This window comes from Mustela nivalis (genome assembly GCF_964662115.1).
Source record: "Mustela nivalis genome assembly, chromosome: 6".
Classification (NCBI taxonomy): domain Eukaryota; kingdom Metazoa; phylum Chordata; class Mammalia; order Carnivora; family Mustelidae; genus Mustela; species Mustela nivalis.
In genome coordinates, this window is record NC_139025.1 from 77,613,847 (window position 1) to 77,636,542 (window position 22,696).

At 40.0% G+C, this 22,696-nt stretch overlaps 2 protein-coding genes across 17 annotated transcripts in view; both read left to right on the plus strand.

Annotated features, from left to right (window-relative positions):
• GABPB1 (GA binding protein transcription factor subunit beta 1) overlaps nucleotides 1–22,696 on the plus strand; it is a 975,210-nt gene that overhangs the window by 404,137 nt on the left and 548,377 nt on the right. The window lies entirely within an intron of this gene.
• The window catches only part of ATP8B4 (ATPase phospholipid transporting 8B4 (putative)), a 256,040-nt gene that overhangs the window by 204,388 nt on the left and 28,956 nt on the right, over nucleotides 1–22,696 (plus strand). For all 14 annotated transcript variants that reach the window (XM_082734772.1, XM_082734778.1, XM_082734770.1 and 11 more), the window contains 3 exons: nucleotides 3,837–3,981; nucleotides 6,771–6,954; nucleotides 7,485–7,708. In XM_082734772.1, coding sequence (XP_082590898.1) covers nucleotides 3,837–3,981; nucleotides 6,771–6,954; nucleotides 7,485–7,708 — 553 coding nt within the window. The remainder of the gene's footprint in view (nucleotides 1–3,836; nucleotides 3,982–6,770; nucleotides 6,955–7,484; nucleotides 7,709–22,696) is intronic.

A 22,696-nucleotide genomic window follows, 5' to 3' on the forward strand; every position in this document is an offset into this window, starting at 1 on the left:
TTTAGGGACTTTGAGTCCTGGGTTCCTTTGGCCTCATAGCTGTTTTAGTATTAAAGACATGCTCATAAACCTACAATTAAACCCTGCTATGGTTTTTCAGAAGATTACTGCATTGATTACATTTTACCAATACATATGTCTTCTGCCCAAAGGAAGATAGCCTGGGAATGTAATTTTGCTTGGGCTGACAGGCACACTCACTCCATGTTTTATTTTTGTTGTATTGGTCCCATGTTTTGTTGGAGAAATTCAGGTCCTATAACTAATTAAACTATGAGTGACTGTACTGCTTCTGAATAACACTCTGGTGGTATACCTAGGAATTGATATTTCTTCTTTAATCAGCAAAATACATGTTGTACTTTTTTTAAGGACCACTTAATAGAAAGTTACTTGTTTGAATGAGCAGAGTTCTCAAATGCAAAGAGCTCCAGAAACAGGCAGGTAACAGTTGTGCTATATAGGAGACATGAGGGAGTTGTGGAGCCTTTGGTGAAGGTGAATATCATGATGTCCATCAATTTACACAGATTTTTAAAAACACTGTGTAGGCCAAACAACATGCATCTCGTTCCACAGTTCCAGCTGCTAGTCACCCAGACAAAATGTTTTAGTAGGTCAGGTTTCTATCATAAACCATAACATTTTAGAGTACTAAGAAATCTTGGCAATGTTTTAATCCATACTGGTGCAGCTACCCACATTTTCTTAGCTATTATCAACCAGCCTGATGGGAAAGTCTCATTTGCCTAATTTCTAAAAAAAAAAAAAAAAAACCAGGTTTAAGGGCGCCTGGGTGGCTCAGTGGGTTAGGCCTCTGCCTTCGGCTCAGGTCGTGATCTCAGGGTCTTGGGATCGAGTCCCGCATCAGGCTCTCTGCTTGGCGGGGAGCCTGCTTCCCCCTCCCTCTCTGTCTGCCTCTCTGCCTACTTGTGATCTCTGTCTGTCAGATAAATAATAAATAAATAAATAAATAAATCTTTAAAAACAGAACAACAACATCGGTTTCGAGGTTGAGTGTCTTATAGATCGCATGGTTGGTAAGGGATGGACCTGGGGCTTAAAATAAAAATGTCATGGATTTCCTCCCTTTCTCTGCTGTTGGCAGTGTGATACTGTCCCAGACGTGTTCCCCTGGCAGCCTGTGGCTGACTCTACGTCAACCAGTTTAGTGCAGCAGACTGTGAACTAGGAATTTGATGACCTGGGTTTTATGCTGGGTCTATAACTGACTTGTCGAGTGGCTAGAGGTCAGATCACCTAGCTGTGGGCAAATGAGATGTCGAGGCAAGGCTTCGAGCCTGAGCCCAGCTCTCCAGGTTCCAAGCTCAGTGCTCTTATATCGAAGTCAGGATTGTCTTCTTTTAAACATGATGCCATGGTTTCAGTTCATTTCCTAACATGTCATGTTTGAACCCAGAGTGCCTTAAGAGCATGCCATCCCTTTTCTTTATAGAGTGTATGCAAGCCAGCATGTACCCAGCTGTGCTCTGCTGTGTTTGTGGTGACACCGGACCTTGAATGCCACAGTCACCTCAGCCGCTAATGTATATCTGCATGCCAGCATTCTAATAGACTCTGCCCTTCATAACACAGCTTGGGAAAACACAGACTTTTTTTTTTTTTTTTTTTTTTAAACACAGGCCTCCTTTTGTTTTACCATTTGTTATTTGTGTTCTGTGGTTAAGCATTGTGTGTTATGCCTGCAGAAATGTATAGTTCCTGTTCAATAAAGGGAGTCACGTGTAGTTTTTCCCTTCCTAATAAATTGGTTTTTTGTTTTTTGTTTTTTGTTTTTGAGAACCAGCTAGTGTTTTAAGACCTAAGTTCCAGGAAGAGAAAGAAATGATAGCTATAAAGCATGGTCACAGGTCTGAAAATGCGTGAGCTCTGTCTGGGGTTGGCCTCTGTGGAGGGAACATAGTGAGAATTCAAGCCGAGCCCGAAAAACTGTCTCTTTTCTGCCTGGAGATGTTAGGAAGACAGTTTAGGGGGAAAAAAAATCCTAAGTAAATAGAATTTCAGCCAATACTTTCATGAACTTCACCCTTCTTTGGAATGTTTTTATTCTCTGGGGGGAAAACAGAGATTGAGTCATTTATACAGCGAGTGAGAACTTTACTAAAAAGGAAACCTCGGGAGATGTTTGCCCTTTGGTGCTTCCTTAAGACCCAATTTATGAGTTCTGCAACATTGTCAAGAAATGTTCGCTTCTGAGGAGCTTGTTTCTCTAGCTTTCTTCATTATATGGGACAGTAAATTTTCATGACTGTTAGGAGGACTCCTTGACATGGTTATCTGATGTAGAAGTCTGATTCTCCTACTAAACAATGATTTTTCATGTCTGTTCTTCACCCCTTCCCCCACCTTAACTCCCTAAATTTCACACGTAACACTCTGAATTTGTAAATCTTTTTCTTTGATTCTGCAGACTGATTGTTAAGTGCATGATGTCATTCTTGGAGCCAGGGTCATGTAATCTCTGGGTTCCTTGGGTTCTTTAAATGCAGGCTGTGCTTTTGGTCCTGGACAGCAGAAGGAGATGTTGAGCCAGAAGATAAGGGTGTTTTGTGTGTGTGTTGTGGGTTTTTTGTTTTTCGGTTTTTTTTAGACTTTACTTGTAAACAATCAGTGTTACATTTTCAAATAGAAAGCTGAGGGCTAAAATAGTTGTTTTTGTACAGTGAACATTCTCTTCTTTCTACATCATAAAATCATTTTTATAAATATTTTCTATATAGGATGAGCCTTTGGGGAACCATTTCATTTTGCTGTAGGCCAAAACCTCCATTTCCTGGCCCCTCACTCCCCATTTTCTCCAGGGCACTCATTTTGTGGGTGCAATTTTGGCCTACTGTAAGGTGGCTGGCTTTGCCACTCATCTTTGGGGAGCATTTGCCATGGTTGTGGTTGAAAGTTCTGGAGTTGTGTTAGCTTGCCCTTATGTTACTTCAAAGCCTGTCATCTGAGGGTCCTCAGAGAGGACTTTTCCCTTCCATTAAAGGCATTATTTTTCCATTTTGAAGAGAAGAGTAAAATGCCTCTTCTAAGCATGTTAAGTGACCATACAATCTTCCTCTTAAGTAGAAGACATGGATGGGTATGAGGAGGACATTTCTACTGCTAATTAGATCTGGGGCATTGGAAGGAATTTCCATTTGGAAAGGCCCTCTACTCTTGGTGTCAGTATTTGCTTTCTGAGAAGATTTACTGTATTGTGTGAGCCGATGAGTTCAATTTTCACTTAAAACAGTCCATTATATTCTAATGACTATGCCAATTCAGTAAATGCCATCATTTAGTTTTGTTGTCACATTTTTAGAAAATGTGCTTCTTTAAAGACTGCTGATTTCAGCCAGATCATATGACATTGTTCTGTGAATGAATGAATTTCTTTTATATATTGATGTTCTGGAATTCCTAGACGATCTCATCAATTGTCTTTAGTTTTTCACTTTTCAATATTTAACAATATTGGACACCAGACCAGTGGTTCTAAAGCCCCTGAAGCTCAGACACCCTTATATGCCAAATGTATCGAGAGCACCTAGCTTCAGCCCAACTCGAGATAGTAATTTAGATTTAAGGTAATTGTAAAAATTCCAAATGATTCTGTTTTCATTACGTTTTACTTCCCTACTTCCTGAAATTTACAAACTTGCTATGGTCTCCCCATCACAAGGAACCATCCGGCTTGCTTTATTGTAACCAAATCTTATGCCATTGTCTATCCGAATAGTGACGAAATGAATTTACCTCTAGGTCAGTCTCTTGTTAGTGTAATAGGTATGATCTGTGTACTTGTTATGATTTGTTTCTCTCCCCCTGCCTTCAAGAAAAGCAAAGGAAAATTTGTTTGGACAAAACAGAAGTTCTTCCAACGGCCATGTAGTTTTTGAAAAACAGCAGCTGGAGCTGGACTCAGTTGTAGAAGAAACCATAACAGGAGATTATGCCTTAATCATAAATGGCCACAGTTTGGTGAGTTTGCTTAAGGCTTTTGTTCTTTCTTTTTCTTTATCCCAATAATTGTCTCTTTTGTGCTGTCATAATGAGATCGCCTTTTGTATTTTCCAAACAAATGATACCACTAGAAACAGGGTATACATAATGATTTCCTGTTTGCAAGAGAAAAGGAAGCTTCTGATATATATTTCATACATTATTGCTTGAACCACCACAGTGAAAGGGAGGATCCAAAGAAATACTGTGTTCACAGAATATCAATCTTGTCTAAATGACTGTAGACCATTTAGCAGTATTGTTTAAGTACTTTCTAAGGGAGAGTGTCACAGCTCCCTGTTATTTAATTAAAATAATGCAACTGTTGCAATTATTGTTCTTGCTGATGTTTATGATTTGGCAGAGCACAACCTGATCTTCATATAATTACCACACCAAATTATTGCCATTAAGATACCTCTGGTGGTTTTTCTAAATAGCAGTATTTTACAGCAATGCCAAACAATTTGCTTTGATTAGGAAATCTGGTTCTTGTCGTAATAGAATAAACTTGCATTGTGCTTTTAATGTAGTTCAGGTTCCAAATCTTGAACAAATATCAAAACACTCCTCTGAGTTTCTAATTTAAAAAACAAAAGCTCTGATTGCACTCCAGTGAAATTATCATTTATATGCACAAAGAGCTAATCTCACATCTTTCCCTAGCTTTGATGATCATTTTTCACTTTTGGAGTTTGGAAAATAAATGTGCCTTCTTGTAGATAGTTTCTTAGAGGACAAAAGAAGTTGGATATGAGTATATTGTATTTTCCCCCTTGTGATCAGCTGTCTGTTAGCTCTTAGTGCTTAGGGTATTATCCAGCTGGATTCCAGACGTAATGATGTGTTGCCTTCTACACCATGGAAAGTTACAGAGCTCAGCTGCAGGCCAAGCTCAGTCGAAAGCTTGTCCAGATGACACAAACTTCTCCTTTGCACAAATGAGCAGGAACTGAAAATTATAAGCCTGTCAACTGGGACTTAAAGCTGGTGCCCTCCAAGCTGAATTGCCCAGGGACTAGAAGACTAGGATATGGAAAGGTTTCTAATGAGTTGAGCTTTGACTTTCCCTCAGGCTCAAAGAAGCCAGTGTGTGGTGAGTTAGAGTACTCGGGTGATAATATATGCTATTTTTTCTTTGTCTGTAAATCATTTGAAAGAAAGAGCTAAGATTGATGCTCTTCAAGAGCCCTTTCGGCTTCAAAGCCTGAAACTTATGAAACCATGAAATACTATTTTTCATTTAAGGAGAATTGACCACATTTCTGCTGGTATGGTCAGAAGCTTTTTTTTTTTTTTTTTTTTTTTTTTTTAATCAAATCATGATTCTAGTTTGCTTCAAATTTCAATGCTTTGCAGAAAGTAATTGAGTCCTTTATCAGAGTCCGAGTTTAGATATTTTCTTACTGATAATAAGGAAGAAAGAGAAAAGGGGACCATTCTAAGCAAGACAACCAGTTACATGCTTTCTTTTTCAGAAAGGGCGATTATATTTGAGAAAGCTAATTCACTGTTTCCCCCAGGCATCACGGGCCTTGACATAAGAATTTTCTACATCAGAGTCATGTTTTACATTCATTCACCCATCCTTTCATTGATACCATTAACACTTATTACATGCCCAGGTCAAGATGCTGGAGCCTGAGGATAAGGATATGACTAGAACATGGTTCTTATTTTAGGGATTGCAGTCTAGTGGGAAAGCTAATCTCACAGTAGTATGACAAATACTATATAGAGGAATGAACAAAGAGCTTTGGGAGTATAGAGGCACACACATCTAGGTTCTTGTGTGGAAGTCAGGGAAGACTTCCTGGAGGAAGTGATGTTTCCAGCCACAGAAGTAGCAAGTACAAAGGCATAGAGTCAAGAAAGAACCTATCACATTATGGAAACAAGCAATTTGGCATGATGAGAGTACAAAGTAAACTTAAAGGTGTTGGTAGAAGACCATAGCCATATAGGAATATAGGGGTCAGATTATGATAGGTTGTGAATATCTTGCTAGAGATTGATTCAGAGACACTGAAGACTCAAAGTTCAGGTGGATTGCTTTCCTTCTAATGTGTTTATTAAATAATGTACAGTGGGATGTCTTCTAGAAAGCAAATCGCACAAAGGATTATGCACTATTTTTCAGTCATTTCTTGGCATATTTTGAGAGGAACAAGGCTGGAATCGGTTGGGAACCCTGAGATGCAGGTTGCATGCAAGCCCCCGTCTTGCACAGGCCTCTCTCCATTTCAGTCACTTTGTTTTTCAAAAGCTAATCTCCAGGTCATCTGCTTTTCATTTGCCCCACCAACCACAACAACAAACACTAAACATACAAAACAACAATGCAAAGGAAACAAAAGTTCCATCACATAGAACAAAGAAGTCCCCATCATTTTGTAGTTCATTCTGAACTTGGTGAAGTGGTGGACAAGTTCTGGCTGTTGCTTTTCTTTATTTTAGCAGATTCTGGAACTTTTCTGTCCTTGCGTTGTATCTTACCCATACAGCGTGATAATGTGTCATAGAGGACACCCAAGGGCTCTGTGTCATTTTATTTTTATTCTAAAATTCCTTGACACTTAGTAGGAGTTTAGTGCTCACTTCTTTAGTTAGTTGTTTATGTGACTCTGGATCGACAGTAACTTGTTGAAATGAATTAAACTGTTTAGAAAAGAGATGAGTTGAGAAACAAGAATTCTGTTTCCCGAATGACATCTCTCATTGATTAGGTCTTCTTGTAATCTGGATTTTCTTTCTTTTTACTAATATAGGCCCATGCCCTAGAAAGTGATGTCAAAAACGATCTCCTAGAACTCGCCTGCATGTGTAAGACTGTGGTTTGCTGCCGAGTCACTCCACTCCAGAAAGCCCAAGTAGTGGAGCTGGTGAGGAACTACAGGAATGCTGTCACTTTGGCCATAGGTGATGGAGCCAATGATGTCAGCATGATCAAAAGTAAGAGGATATTCACTCAGTAGGGTTTGCTGTAGACCAGAGTCCTGGGGTTCAGCATCTGGCAAGATGCAATGGAGACTACACTGTAATTTAATTTTACCATTGGTTCTAAAATCAATAATTCCTGGGTCTAATACATTTGGCATTATTAGCATTCATAAAAGAACCTTTGTCTTTAATTAATTCATCTGTGTATTTTTAGACTAAAAAGGGATATTGATGACCTTGTATTATATGGTAACTAGCTATGGTGTAAGGAACGAACTACTGGATCCGCAGTCCTGACATTTGGGGTTAGTCCCAGCTTTGCCACTTAGAAATCGTAAAACCTTATGCAAATTAATGAAATTTGGGGGCCAGTTTTCTCTTTTGGAAAACTAGGATAAATACCTTACTAATGATATTTCATAAGATAATACACACAAACAATTATAAATGCTATAGCTATAAGATTTCTATAGATAAATAATGACTTAAAAGAGATTGTATCTTTGTTTAGGGAATGAAAGCATTCCTCTCTTCCTTTGTAGGTGCTCACATTGGCGTTGGCATCAGCGGCCAGGAAGGACTGCAGGCCGTCTTAGCCAGTGACTATTCATTTGCACAATTTAGATACCTCCAAAGGCTTCTTCTTGTTCATGGAAGGTGGTCCTATTTCCGAATGTGCAAATTCTTAGGCTATTTCTTCTATAAGAATTTTGCATTCACACTTGTGCATTTCTGGTTTGGTTTCTTCTGTGGTTTCTCAGCCCAGGTGGGTAAAAAAAAGTGCTTTCCTTTCTTTTATTAGGTCCCCCTGCATTGCAGATGGCTATTCTTCATGGCTCTTTATTAAAAAGTAGCATTTTTCTATGTCTCATAGTATGGTAGTTATGAAACTATAGTGGATTTGATCTTGAAACACAAAAAGAATATACTTTTAACTGGAATTTTATTTATTTATTTTTATTTATTTAGGTAACCAATGAATTTTCATCCTGTGGGGTTTAAATTTTTATTGAAATATTTTGTAGGATGACAGGTAATCTTGGTGTGGAGCTTTCATTCAGGACAGAAGCCTAAGAAACACTAACAAGAGATGTTGATGTATTTCTGGGAAGATGGTCACTCACCCAACATACAAACTGTGTATGGGCTGAGAGTAAATATGTTTTAAATTCAGGAGAAATAATTGATACCTTGACATCAGGGATATTTTGATAGCATTTCATCAGATAAAAATTGGTAAAATAGATAATGGTGATACAATAGATGATGTTGGTGACAAGGAAGAAAAATTAGCAGTTCATAAGTTAGGATTCTATTTTCTATCTATTCATAGCCATTTTAAAAGATAGTTAGTTATTTCACCCCATATCTGGATACCAGGAAAGTTTTGACCCTACGTATCAACTGTGAAATGTCAGGCTAATAGCATCTGAGTATAGTTCTAAGAAAGAAAAGAGAAAGAGAGAAAAAGAGAACGACATGGTAACCATAACTCTCATGAGAGAGTTCTTCTACTGTTCTTCCTTTGTCTTGGATTTAATCGTTTGTTTCTATGATATGCATAAAACTATTTTTTTCAGTCATTTTATTCCAAAACAACAGAGTATGAATTAAATTATAACATTTTGTGTTATTTTAAGTGTGCCAGGGGAGATTAGTGAATAATTTTTGTAATGAATATAGATGTTGTGTGTTTTTCCCTTTATCTGAGAGGTTGAGATGTCTTAAAATGAGAACACCTATACTCATTCCTAATGTTTTCTTTTAAGGATAATATGCCCAGAACTAAAAGCAGACTATGTTGATATTTTTGTTGACATATTTTGTAAACTCCAGACACTGAAGTAAAGCAAAAGTCTTGATTTGGTTTCTCAGAAAGAAGTATTAGCATTACTTCAGGGAAGGCTGAGGGGGGACTTACCTGCTTATAATCTCACCTTGTCCAATAAAAACAAATGTGAAAATGAGAATGGGCTTTTCCTCCACATAAAAATGAAGCAGGCTATTAATTAAGCAGTCCTTACAAGAATCACGATTTTCATAGTGCAAAGATTTGGGGCTTTTGAAAAATCACAGAACTATGAAGGGACACCTAGACTCTCATTTAGATCTCTCAAGACACAGAAGAGTGGCCAATGATCTTTATTTACAGACACACAGAGCTTGGATAGTAGGTTTGGTGCCAAGGTTTTTTTTGTTTTGTTTTTGTTGTTGTTGTTGTTGTTGTTGTTAAACTGTGAAGTTGGAAACTAACATTCAGTGACTTATAACCTTTACATTTAGGTGATTTTCTCCTCTGCTTTTAAGATCTGATACAACTGGCCAGCATCAGATGTTAAGCAACTAGCTTTCCAATCTTCTCACTGGTATTTACCTTTTAAGAGAGAACACCATGGGAGAACAGTGATCATTACAAAGACATGAGTACCTAACGCTTAAATCTAGTTGTAAGACATACCACCAGTCTATGATTAGGTTTCTTAAATGGTTGGTTCAACTTAGCTTGCTTCCTTCCTTCCTCCCTCCCGCCCTCCCTTCATTTATCACACTGAAATCTCTGGTTTGTTACACCATCTTTATTAGACTACTGTCAGTCCTGCCTGGCCCTCTGTGTAAATGTGTACATGTATACAGCTTTCCCTGTGGGAAAGGGGCTTGTGCCTCAAGACCCCAATGTGATTATGCTTTGATATCAGAATGCAGAGTGATGTTTTTTGTATGTGTTGTATTGTGTTTATACGGTAGTTAATTGGACCACAAATGATGTACTTCTTAATTATTCATATATTTCTTTACTATAGGGAAAATATAGAGTAGATTTCCAGCCCAACTCACCAGCACAGGAAAGAACACAGAAGGCCAGTCAGCTACACAGTAGCTAAATTTTCAGTTTTATTTTGTTTTTCCTGGATCTTAGCTGATTTAAATTGGGCAGGGCAAATCCTCTTCAGGCAGAAGAGCAATCACCACCTAAAACCAATTGAGCTATGGAGGAGGAGTCCTGGACTGTTATCGTTTGTGCTCTAATTTTTATGATTATTTGATCAAACTGGGATTCCAGTTTATAATTACTGAACAGGATCCCTTGGTTCCACTATTTAAGACTTTGGTTCATTGGATGAATATTTATTAAACCCATGGTATGTGTCAGACCATGGTGACACATGGTACTTGTGGGGCTTGGCTGGGGCTTAGCATGGTAAAGATGTCTAAGGGATGCATTCTTTTTTTTTTTTTTTTTTAAGATTTTATTTATTTATTTGACAGAGAGATCACAAACAGGCAGAGACGCTGGCAGAGAAAGAGAGAGAGAGAGAGAAGGAAACAGGTTCCCTGCTGAGCAGAGAGCCCGATGCAGGACTTGATTTCAGGACCTGGAGATCATGACCTGAGCCTAAGGCAGAGGCTTTAACCCACTGAGACACCCAGGCGCCCTAAGGGATGCATTCTTTTTTTTTTTTTTTTTTTTTTTTAATGATTTCTTTTTTCTCTTTTTTATTTTTTTAAATTTTTTTTAAAGATTTTATTTATTTAACAGACAGACATTACAAGTAGGCAGAGAAGCAGGCAGAGAGATAGGAGGAAGCAGGCTCCCTGCTGAGCAGAGAGCTCGATGCGGGGCTCAATCCCAGGACCCTGGGATCATGACCTGAGCCAAAGGCAGAGGCTTTAACCCACTGAGCCACTCAGGCACCCCAGGGATGCATTCTTGATGGCCGTGATGAAGTGTGATCCCACAAATTTTAAGAGCTATCCATACTGTGGAGAAGTTAAGATTTGATTTCCAGACTTGTCAGAGAAGTAGATGAGCTTGTCAGGAAAATGGCAAGTAGTAATTTGTCATCTTCTGTTGGAGAGGAAAAAGCAGTAAGTCAGTGACAATTCCCATGTAATGACATCAATCTTATAGTGTCATCTTCTAGGTAAACCCATTATATCATTGACACCAACAAGTAGGGATAAAACAAATTGCAATTATAACTAACACTTATGTAGAACTTACTGTGTGCCAGACATTGTCTAAATATTTTGCCTGTATTCACTCAATATTTACAATAACCATATGAGGTAGGTTTTATAATCATGGTCTATATCAGCTATTTTTAAAGTACTTTTAAAAAATTTAATTGTGTTCAAAGACACATAACATAAAGTTTAATGTCCTAGCCATTCTTAAGTGTACAATTCAATGGTATTAGGAACATTCACATTGTTGTGCATTGGATCTCCAGAATTTTTTCTTCTACCCTACACCCTCTACCCATTGAAAAACAACTTCCTCTTTATTCCTTCCTCCAGCCACTGGAAACCACTATTCTACTTTCCGTTTGACTGAAAAATGTGAGGTGATCCATGTTCAGGTTTACTGATTCTTTCTTCTGCTTGGTTGAGTCTGTTATTGGTGTCCTCTATTAAATTCTTCAGGTCAGTCTATATTCTTCAGGCTAGGATTCTGTTTGTTTTGATGATTTCTATTTCTTTGCTGAACTTCTCATTTTGTTTATACATTATTTTCCTAATTTCATTTAATTATCTGTGTGTTCTTCTAGTACACTGACCTCCTTCTTTTTTTTTAAGATTTTATTTATTTATTTGACAGGCAGAGATCACAAGTAGGCAGAGAGAGAGAGAGAGAGAGAGAGAGAGAGCGAGAGATGTGGAAGCTCTGTGGGGCTTGATTCCAGGACCCTGGGATCATGACCTGAGTCGAAGGCAGAGGCTTTAACCCACTGAGCCACCCAGGTGTCCCTACACTGACCTTCTTTAAGAGGATTATTCTGATTTTTTTTTTTTTTTTTTGGTCCATAGATTTCCATTTCTTTATATTCAATTATTGCCACTTTATTCATTTCCTTTGGTAGTGTTATTTTACCTGATTCTTCATGGCCCTTGACTCTTGGAGTTTATATTTGCATATTTGAGTAAGTGGTGTCTAATTCCAGACTTTGTAGGTTTCCTTCAGTAGGGAAGGACAGCTTACCTCCATTGGAGTACTAGATTGGTCAGGTGGCAACATTTATGGGTAGGTGGGGCTTCCCACAGGATCTGTAGTTGGGTAAAGCCACTGCTTGTGCTCTGAGATCAGAGAGACTGATCCTGGGTGGGTTCCGTGAAGGGGCAGGGCTATGGACTAGGATCTGCAATTGCTCACAGTTGAATAAGGTGTCAGGCTGAGCTCCCTGACCAGATGGTGCTACTGGCTAGACTTTGTGTTCATGCAGGGTTGTAGACAGGGCTTTGTGATTAGGTGGGACCCAGCCTATGCCTTATGATCAGGCAGGACCATAATATATGCCCCTAAAGTTGGGCTGGGTCACTGTCTGGGCTCCCTCATCAGGTAGGACTACAGGCTATGCTCCATGACTGGCTGGGGTCCCTGACTAGATGGGGCTACAGGCTGTGTTTTACAATTGACAGTTCTGTAGGCTGAACTCTGCTGTAGGGTAGAACTGTAGGCTGGGTTCCCTGATTGGGTGGTACCATAGACTGTGCTTTGAGTCTGTCCAGGCTACTGTTCAGGGCCCCTGGTTTTGTGGGGCCAGAGACTATACTTTAACTGTAAGGTGGGGCTGCTGGTTTGGGTCCCTGCATAATAGGGCTGTAGGATGAGCTCTGTGGCTATCTGGGGTCTCTGGTTGGGTGGGGTTGGAGGTGATACTCAGCAGTTGGGTGGAGCTGTAAATTTTCTTCTCTGCCTAGGTGGGATCATAGGATGGGACATCTCTTTGGTTGGGTACCCAAATCAGGCAGAACTGCCTATCAAGCTCCCAACCAGACATAGCCACTGACTTGGCTATGCAGGTTGGTAGAACCCCCAGTAGGGATCTCTGCTCCCATGCTGCTGCTGCCAGTAGGAGTGAGGTCCATTAAGATTTGAGTGCTGGTTGCTGTACACCTCACCTCCTATCTCCATCTCTATCTGATCCTCAGTGGTGGAGCCCTGCAGATTCCCCCAGTGATCCCCATGAGACAGGACCTGAGTAGGGCTCCTGGAAAGTGTCCTGCAATGCTGGAAGAGCTAGATGTCTACCTTGGTTTAGTTCTCCTTTTCTCACTGGAGAAACCACAGACCCAAAGGGCCATCTTGGTGAGGCACTATGCCAGCCTTGGGGAGGGGGATGTGGTCAGAGTGAAGCTGCTCCTGTTGTCCTTCTAATGTGTCCTTCTCAGTCTCTGTGCTTTAGTTTCAGGCTCTGGTTCTGGGATTTTCACAATGGAATCCAGTCTGTAGGTGGTTGCTTGTTGGTGTTCTTGTGAGGCAGACTGAAGCCAGGGATGACCTGCATTACCATCTTGATGACATCACTTCTGAAGTCACTTTTTTTCAGAGAGCATTTCTGTGGCTTCTACCAGTTTTCTGGGGATACTGCCTACCTGTGACCTCTTTCTCTGTTCCAGGATATTTTTTGAACTTGAATTGCAAACTCTGGTGAATACCATTTATGGTTTAAATTTTCAGGAGAAATTTTTTGTCTTTTCTTTTGAGCTAGTGCCATGGATCACATAGGCGTTCCCTTTGAGCACAAAGATTTGTTCTTCCTTTAGTTTTATACTAAGGATTCAGCCCTTTGTTGCCTTAGTTTTATGAGAATGTTAGATTCCCCATGTGTTGTAATCTTGGGATCAATAATTATGTCACAATAAATAGTGTGTTAGAGTCAATGAGATTTGGTATTACTACCCAAACTCATTTGGTATGGAACCCCACTTTTCCAACCAACATGCATAATGTACTTAGAACAGATGCCATACAGAATCCACTTGGGAAATTCTGGAATAGATGTCTCTACAGCAACTGCTGCAAAACCTGACATCACCCTGCTTCCAGTGTTTTGGAGTCAGGAAGATGTACGAAGCACAAAAATGATGCTAAAAATACTATCCCCATAGGAATAAGCTATTTATATGTTTCTCCCTTTCAAAAACTTCTGTTTTTTTTAAATTAACTCTAGTCCAGGGGACAAAATAGCCTTCTTTCCTATGCTAAAGTAGGGAGTTTACATCTAAACTTCTGTAGTCTTTTTCAATATCCTCAGTTCCTTCTTGATTATAAAAATAATTACATGTGAATATGTATCACATTTTATATATTGGAGACCATACTATTTGTATCTTTCTTGAGAAACACCTCTGGTTTTACATTCCTTAAAAAAATATTATTTTTCTTAATGACATTCTGAAACACAGATTTATTATAAATTATTTGACTCTTCTTTTTTTTTAATTTAATTTTATTTTTTTGGTGTTTCAAGATTCATTGTTTACACACCACACCCAGTACTCCATGCAAAATGTGCCCTCTTTAATACATTTGAGTGGAGGTCTGAAGGTGTGAACTCTCCCTACCCTGCAGTGATTTAGGGGCGGACTGTGTAAAGCTGTGAGACTGCAGAGGAACAGGAGTAAGACTCTCTCCTCCTATCTGAACTCTTTCCAACTGACCTAAAGATTAGCTGAATTTGAAATCTTATTGCAATTTCTATAATTCCATTTAAAACTAACTCATTCAGGACCATATGATCCTCTCAATTGATGTAAAAAAGCATTTGACAAAATACAACATCCGTTCCTGATTAAAACTCTTCAGAGTATAGGGATAGAGGGAACATTCCTCAGTGTCATAAAAACCATCTATAAAAAGCCCACAGCAAATATCATTATCAATGAGGAAAAGCTGAGAGTTTTCCTTTAAGGTCAGGAACATGACAGGGATGCCCACTCTCACCACTGTTGTTCAACATAGTGCTAGAAGTCCTAGCATTAGCAATCAGACAACAAAAAGAAATAAAAGGCAACCAAATAGGCAAAGAAGTAGTCAAACTCTCTCTCCACAGATGCCATGATATTTTATGTGGAAAACCCAAAAGACTCCACCTTCAAATTACTGGAACTCATACAGCAATTTAGCAATATGGCAGGATACAAAATCAATGGACAGAAATCAGTTGCTTTTCTATACACTAACAATGTAACTGTAGAAAGAGAAATTAAGGAGCCAATCCCATTTATGATAGCACCAAAAACCATAAGATACCTAGGAATAAACCTAACCAAAGAAGTAAAGGATCTATACTACAGAAGACTTATGAAAGAAATTGAGGAAGATACAAAAAGGTGGCAAAATATTCCATGGTCATGGATTGGAAGAATAAGCATTGTTAAAATGTCTACCCTAGCCAAAGCAAGCTATACTTTTGGTGCCGTCCTTATTAAAATACCACTGGCATTTTTCAGGGAGCTAGAACAAACAATCCTAAAACTTCTATGAAACCAGAAGACCTCGAATTGTGAAGGGAATATTGAAGAAGAAAAACAAGCTGGGAGCATCACGTTGCCTGACTTCAAGCTATATTACAAAGCTGTGATCACTAAGACAGCATGGTATAGGGACAAAAACAGACACATAGACCAGTGGAACAGAACAGAGACTCCAGAAATGGACCTTCAACTCTGTGGTCAACTAATCTTTGACAAAGCAGGAAAAAATACCAAATGGGGAAAAAAAAAACAGTCCCTTTAATAAGTGTTGCTGGGAAAATTGGACAGCTACATATAGAAGAATGAAACTGGACCATTCTCTCACAGCATACACAAAGATAAACTCAAAATGGATGAAAGACCTCAGTGTGAAGACAGGAATCCATCAAAATTCTAGAGGAGAACATAGGCAGTAACCTCTTCAATATCAGCCATAGCCTCTTCTTTCAACACATGTCTCCAAAGGCAAAGGAAGCAAAAACAGAAATGAAGTATTGGAACTTCATCAGGATAGAAAACTTCTGCACAGCAAAGGAAACAGTCAACAAAACAATGAGGCAACCCACAGAATGGGAGAAGATATTTGCAAATGATATTACAGATAAAGGGCTGGTATCCAAGATCTATAAAGAACTCAAACTCACCTCAAAAAACAAATAACCCAGTCAAAAAATGGGCAGAAGATATGAACAGACACTTCACCAAAGAAGACATACAAATGGCTAACAGACATATGAAAAAATGCTCAACATCACTAGCCACCAGAGAAATAGTTCAAAACCACCAATGACATAACCACCTTATACCAATCAGAATGCAAAAATTAAAATAGTAAAGAACAGATGTTGGTAAGCATGTGGAGAAAGGGGAACTCTCTTACACTGTTGGTGAAAATGCAAGCTGGTATAGCCATTCTGAAAAATGATATGGAAGTTCCTCAAGATGTTAGAAATACAGCTACCTTGTGACCCAGCAACTACACTGCTAGGTATTTATCCCAAAGATACAGATGTAGTGAATGAAAAGAAGGGGAACATGCACCCACATGTCCATAGCAGCAGTATCCACAATAGCTAAACTGTGGAAGGAGCAGAGATGCCCTTCAACAGATGAATGGATAAAGGTGTGGTCCATACATACAATGGAGTATCACTCAGCCATCAGAAAGGATGAATACCCACCATTTGCATCGACATGGATGGAACTGGAGGGGATTATGCTAAGTGAGTAAGTCAAGCAGAGAAAGTCAATTATATGGTTTCACTCATATATGGAACATAAACAATAGCATGGAGGGCCACAGTGGAAGGGAGGGAAAACTGAAGGGGGAGAAATCAGAGAGGGAGATGAACCATGAGACACTATGGACCCCAGAAACCAAACTAAGGGTTTCAAAGGGGGCGGGGGTGGGGGACGGGGTAACAGGGTGATGGGTACTAAGGAGGGGCATGTGTCGTGATGAGCACTGGGTGTTATACACAACTAATGAATCATTGAACACTACATCAAAAACGAATGCTGTACTATACAGTGGCTAACTGAACATAAAAGAAAATAAATAAAACCAACTCATTTCAGAAACCCTTTTACAAAGCTGTGTGGCATTGACAGTGGGGAGGTCTTAGTTAACAGTGTTGTGGACAGCAAGATGTCTTAGAGAACACATGTTATACCACTCTGAGGATGGAAACTCTGGTGTCTCCCTGCCCCACCCATACGTGAGTGCCCCAGTGGACTAGCAGTCCAGGGACTGGCTGTGAGGGTAACATGGATGTGGAGCTAGGAATGGTAGGGATTGTTGGGATTGTTGTCTCTTTTCTATTCCATCTTTAGCTAGAAGGTCCTGATTAGTAACAAGTGTAACTGAAAAATCCTTTGGCTTTTTTTTTTTTTTTTTTAGCTCTGTTTTTCCCAAGACAATATGCTATAAACAAGGCAGTTGAAAAGAAAACAGCGTATTTTTCTGCATCATTGTCTACAGATTATGAGAATTTTTGAATAGGGGACATTTTTACAGTGATGCTTTTTCTTCCCCCTACCCTGCACTGAAATTATTATTTAGCTGGCTTTGGCCTTCAAAGCCATGTGTTGGGTGACAAGGCTTTCCTAGCTCTTAAAGCCCATTAGATAACCACTTAGTTCCAGTCTGTTAATGAAAGTAGGCCATCTGAGGTCTTTCTACCCCTGCCATCCCTCCCCTAAGTTGCTTCAGTGGAACTGAAAGCTCCATGGGGAAATGCAACCAGTAGTAATAAAAACCCCAGAGCCTGGCAGATTCAGGAATAGCAAGCATGTGTTTAGAGGCCCTTTCCTGGCAGGCTTCATCCCCAATCACTTGTCTGTCCAAACCTGACAGGGGTGAGACTCACACACACCTGCTGACACACAACCTGGAGTCTTTGAATTCTCGGTCATTTAACAAGAATAAAGTGAGGGCCAGTTCAGGGCCAAGGGCTCTCCAACGACACCAGAATGAACCAGACTGATGCAGTTCCTGCCTTCAGGGAGCTTACAGTCTGGAAATGATTTTGCTTTCATAAATGTGAAACTGATGTTGAATAGTGACCTTTGGTAGAAAATAAGGATTTTTCCACCAAGAATTTTTTTTGAATTAAGTTTGTCATGGATGAGTCGTGTCTTGGGGCCAATCCTGTCTAATCCCAGCATGATTCATAGTGCCCTGGTACTTCTTTCCTGCACCTCTCAACAGATTGCTTTGAAGTTATCCACTCTACAGCTGAAAACATCTGATCAGATGGAAACAGGTTATGCTTTCTTAGACAAAATGTTGACTTTTAAAAACATCAGTTTAATTTCTTAATGAAGTGGCATGTGCTATTTCTTTATTACCTTGGTCTGTTTCTGGGGGCCTTGTGAATTTAATGCAGACTCTTATTTTTCTGATGATAGCTCCAGGAGATTCCCACCAATGCCCCATCCTGGTAGGTGGGCAGGGGCAGATGTGTAAGCCAATCCAGCTGTGGCGTGTGAGGCTCCAAGGGTCTGGGGGGTGGAACCCTTCACTGCCTGTCAGATGGTGGTGGCCTTGGACATCTCAAATGATGTAACCCAGGCTGGGTTGTACTTAGCTTGTGGACCTTCTGGTTAATTTCCAGACCCTAGCTCTGTTATTATTGCTTTAGGACCGACCCATGGGGAAAGAATCTGTTTGGGAGGGACGATACCTCTTTTGCTTGCTTTGCTGGATGGACTTTCTTTGGAGAAACAGCTGGGACACAGGAAAAAAAAATGTATGATTTGTTGAAATCTAGAATCTTTGCTTTGTTAGGGAATGTCAGAGATACTGAGTCCAGCCCCCCTCTTATAGAGGGGGAGCCTTAGTCCTGCAGGACTCAGGACTCACTGAGGGTCAGTGGTGTGCAAGGGTAGGCCTGGAATCACGTTTTCTGACTCTCTCTTCAGTGCTTCCTCTACTCTGCTTGATAAGTGGCCATGGCAATTGTCACAGACTTGGAGGAGAGAATGGCTATATCTTCTTAAACAAACAGTTTTCACCCCACCCCTCATCAGGCAAGTGTTTGCTTTATTTGGTATCTAAAAGAGAAACATTCCACAACACTCAGTACAATAGGACTATGAGGAGAAAACAGCTCTTACTGAGCGCTAATGTCATAGTTGTGTGTGTGTGGGTGTGAGGGGAGGTTCCCACAGATTAGGCACTTAGAAAGGGCAGACTGCCTCCTGGAATCATCTAGAAGCTTGAAGCCTCCCCCCCCCCCGCCCCCCCAGCAAACACTCCTACCAAACTGCCACTGAGCAAAAATTTAAATATATACTGTCCTGGTAAGATTTCCAACCAGATTTCTGGACCTGAGGGGTTTGGATGAAGGTCAGAGAAGTCTGTGAACTGAATCATGGACCCTTTTTAAGGACATGCCTTATCCCAAACTGTTATAAAGCCTGATTGATTTTCATGGAATGTAGTGTGGGCTTGTGTGCACTACTTATATGAGTAATTTACTTTAAAGGTACTCTATAAGCTCAGAATTTTTTTTTAAAAGATTATTTACTTGTTTATTTGACAGAGAGAGACAGCAAGAGAGGGAACACAAGCAGGGGAAGTGGGAGAGGGAGAAGCAGGCTTCCACTGAGCAGGGAGCCCCACGCCGGCCTGGATCCCAGGACCCTGGGGTCATGACCCGAGCTGAATACAGATGCTTAATGACTGAGCCACCCAGGCACCACTAACCTCAGGATTTTTAATAAATATGAACTGTTCCCAATCAGGGACAGAAACAAACAAACAAACAAAACCCAATGCAATCCACCATTGGTTGAAGCCCTATTTAGGAAATTCACATTTGAAACTATGTAACTACTGGCACTGTGTACTTTTGGGGATGATATTATCTGATGACAATTTATCATTGTCAGTGAGATACAGGACTGTGTATTTTTTTTTTCAAACTCTGTTGTGATATGGAAACAATTATCTTGTCAAGTCCAGAAAAAGTTTAGTTCTGTCAAACAATATAAGAAAACTCACAATGAAAAATTTGGAAAGTGACATGAAAGAGTGCAACTAATCTCCAGGCTTTGATGACTTCATGGATGTGGTTACCTATGAGTCCTTCTCAACCTGGCATGGCAGTTCCTCTCCCCCTTGCCTTCCAGATGTGCTCTATGGAAACCGAGGGAGGGGTGGGTGCAGGGGCCATTCCTCCTGGCTCCTGCTAGTGGGTTTCTGTTAATTACACAAATCAGGAACAGATGTGCAGAGACTGAGCACCTCATATTTATTCCACAATGTGTTTTCTTTAAATGACAAATGTTTTTTAAGGCCAAAAGGAAATATCACTATATCATTTTTTTGCTACAACACTCAACAAAAGGGGGTGGTGTATGTGTCTCCAAAGAGGTAGTCCATCCTGTCATTTGAACAAGGATCTAAGCCAACAGTCTCAGAGTAGAAAGCCCTTTGTAATTGTTTAAGAGTCTTAAGATCTATTTAAACGTGGCATTTTATAAATCATAGATTGTGTGTTCCTCAAGCTGTTGGATTGTAATTTGTAACTGGAGTATTTTTACTCTATCTAAAATGGCTGATAAGGTTGATAAATTACTCCCACAGAGAAGTGAGCAAGGAGGAACTTTCCTTAAATGGTAAAACCAGTAAAATTGGAAAAATGGGAAACTCTTCCTTTTTTTCTCATCTGTGAAGAGACACTTACATAGTTCCAAACAGACTAGTGGTATGTTGCAGGAACATGGCTTTTCTCTCTGATTCAGAATATTGGAGATGGAAAAAGAAAATTTGGAAGTTACGGGGGGGGGGGTGGTGGTGCAGATATGGCTGCTTCTAGGAGTACAAGGGCTGTAGACAAATACTTTCTTTTGCAGAGCTTTTGTTTATATACACCATTTGAGTTACCCAAAGTCGGAGTGCTGCCACCACTTGACTGGTCTGGTCTAGTCTCAAGCCAGAATGCTTTCTACAACAGAGGCTCCAGAGAGATCATTTTCCCTCCTTTGCCCATCTAGTCTCTTTGGGGCATCTGGTCAACCAACATGTAGATGCATGTGTCTTTGAGATGGAGGTGGTGCAGGTAGGTGGTAGATGGCTTGAGCATGCCAGGAAGGGGATAAACTAGGACAGGTTCCTTGTGGGTCATCATCTGGACTAGTGTGCCCCTCCCAGCTGGCCCTGGTCACCAGAGGGGACCTTAAAAACCTTCTGAGGGTATATAAAGGCCTTAAGGAGAAGTGGGATAACTATTTGAGTAGTTAGAAACCTCTTACAAGAAGAGGAAGAAGTCTGTTGTAGAAGAAATACTGCCCGTGACTTTAATTTTTGTGGAAGCCCCCAAACCTCTAAACTACATTAAACCAATGTACATAACCCAGGAATGTGATTTTCTTTCTTTTTTTTTTTTTTTGTTCTTAAGGTGAGTGACTCAGGTTAGCACATTTTGGTACAGTGTGAGGCAAAACTAGAGCTAAGGAGTGATTAAGTTTTTAAGAGGAAGATATTCAGTTTTCTTTAAATCTTGTTCTCTAATTTTGTACTTATTTCATTAACATAGTATCTTATTATAAAAATAAATAGTTATAGCAATAAAGAATTATATTTTCCATAAAAATGATCATTAATGGATAAATACACCTTTTTCTATATCCATTAAACCTATACAAACCTTTTTCTATAGCCATTAAACTTGAAGCTTGGATCCTTGCATGCTCTGTCCTCCCAACTTCCCTCCTTGTTCCCTGCCTCTTCCTTCCTCTTTCCCTCCTTCCCTGCCTTCTGTACATAATAATGGTGTTCACTAACTGAGCACTGTTTGTCAGATGCTGCTGTACTGGCATTTATTCATTTCATTGAACACTAAAGGCCTCCCTCAAATCCCCACTTTATAACCTAGGAACCTACGACTCAGAGAGATAGAGTATCTTACACAGTTCTGTCTTCTGACTCCAGTGCTCTTATGCTTAGGACCCCAGCATCCTTGTGTTGAATGCTTGCTATGTGTCAGGGACTGAGGTAGGTCCTTGGGCTCCAATAGATGGATAATCCTATAACATGCTCCCAAGGAGCTCCCATCCTATGGGATGGGTCTAGAAACCAGAACATAAATAATTGCAAGCTGATAATTATGAAGCGGTGAGGTGTGAATGTCATGGGACCACCAAGGAGTGGCCTAGAACACAGCCTAGAGGGTAGGAGTGGGCAGGGCTCAGAAAGTCTTCCTAGGAGCTCTGTCCCTGGGCTGACCCTTCAAGGATCAATCATAGTGAAACAGTTAAGAAATAAGAAGATTGGCCTCCGGGCAGGGAAGACATCAGGAGGAGTCACAGAGGTAAAAATGGCCTGGGCAGAAACAGAAATTACCGTGCATGGTTATTGTGGTGCCATTTGGAGATTAATTTGATGTGGGGTGTTGGAGAGAGAGAGAAATACCAGATTTCTGGCTTGGGTTCTATGGTAAGTGTAGCGGTCAGAAACTGATACAGGGAACATAGGAAAAGGGCCTGGTTAAAGGAATATGAGAAGGAGTTCGGATCTGGACATACTGAGTTTGAGGAATGGTGGCACATCCTGAAGGCAACATCTTGTAGCAAGTTAAATATGTAACAGTCACAAAGAGTTGTGTAAAATAATTAATTAAATATTTATAGAGCACCTACTCTTGGCTCACACTGCTCTAGGCACTGGAGTTACAGATGTGAGTAAGTCTCTGTTTCATGGAGATTATATCCTAGTGGGATAAAGGCAGATAATAAAGAAATAAATCAGTAAGATAATTTCAGAATTGTTATTAAGAAAGAATGGGCCTCAAAAAAAAGCTCCTTGAGGAGGTAACATGGGAAGTGTGAGCTGAGTGTTTAGAGGAAACTTTCATATGGTTAAAATACTCCAGGTGAAGGGTATAGCAAGTGCAAATCTCCTGAGGTAGAAATGAGCCTAGACCTAGAGAAAGATAATCAGTGAAATAAAGGGAGGAGGGGAGGACAGTGAGTGAAGCTGAAGAGGTGG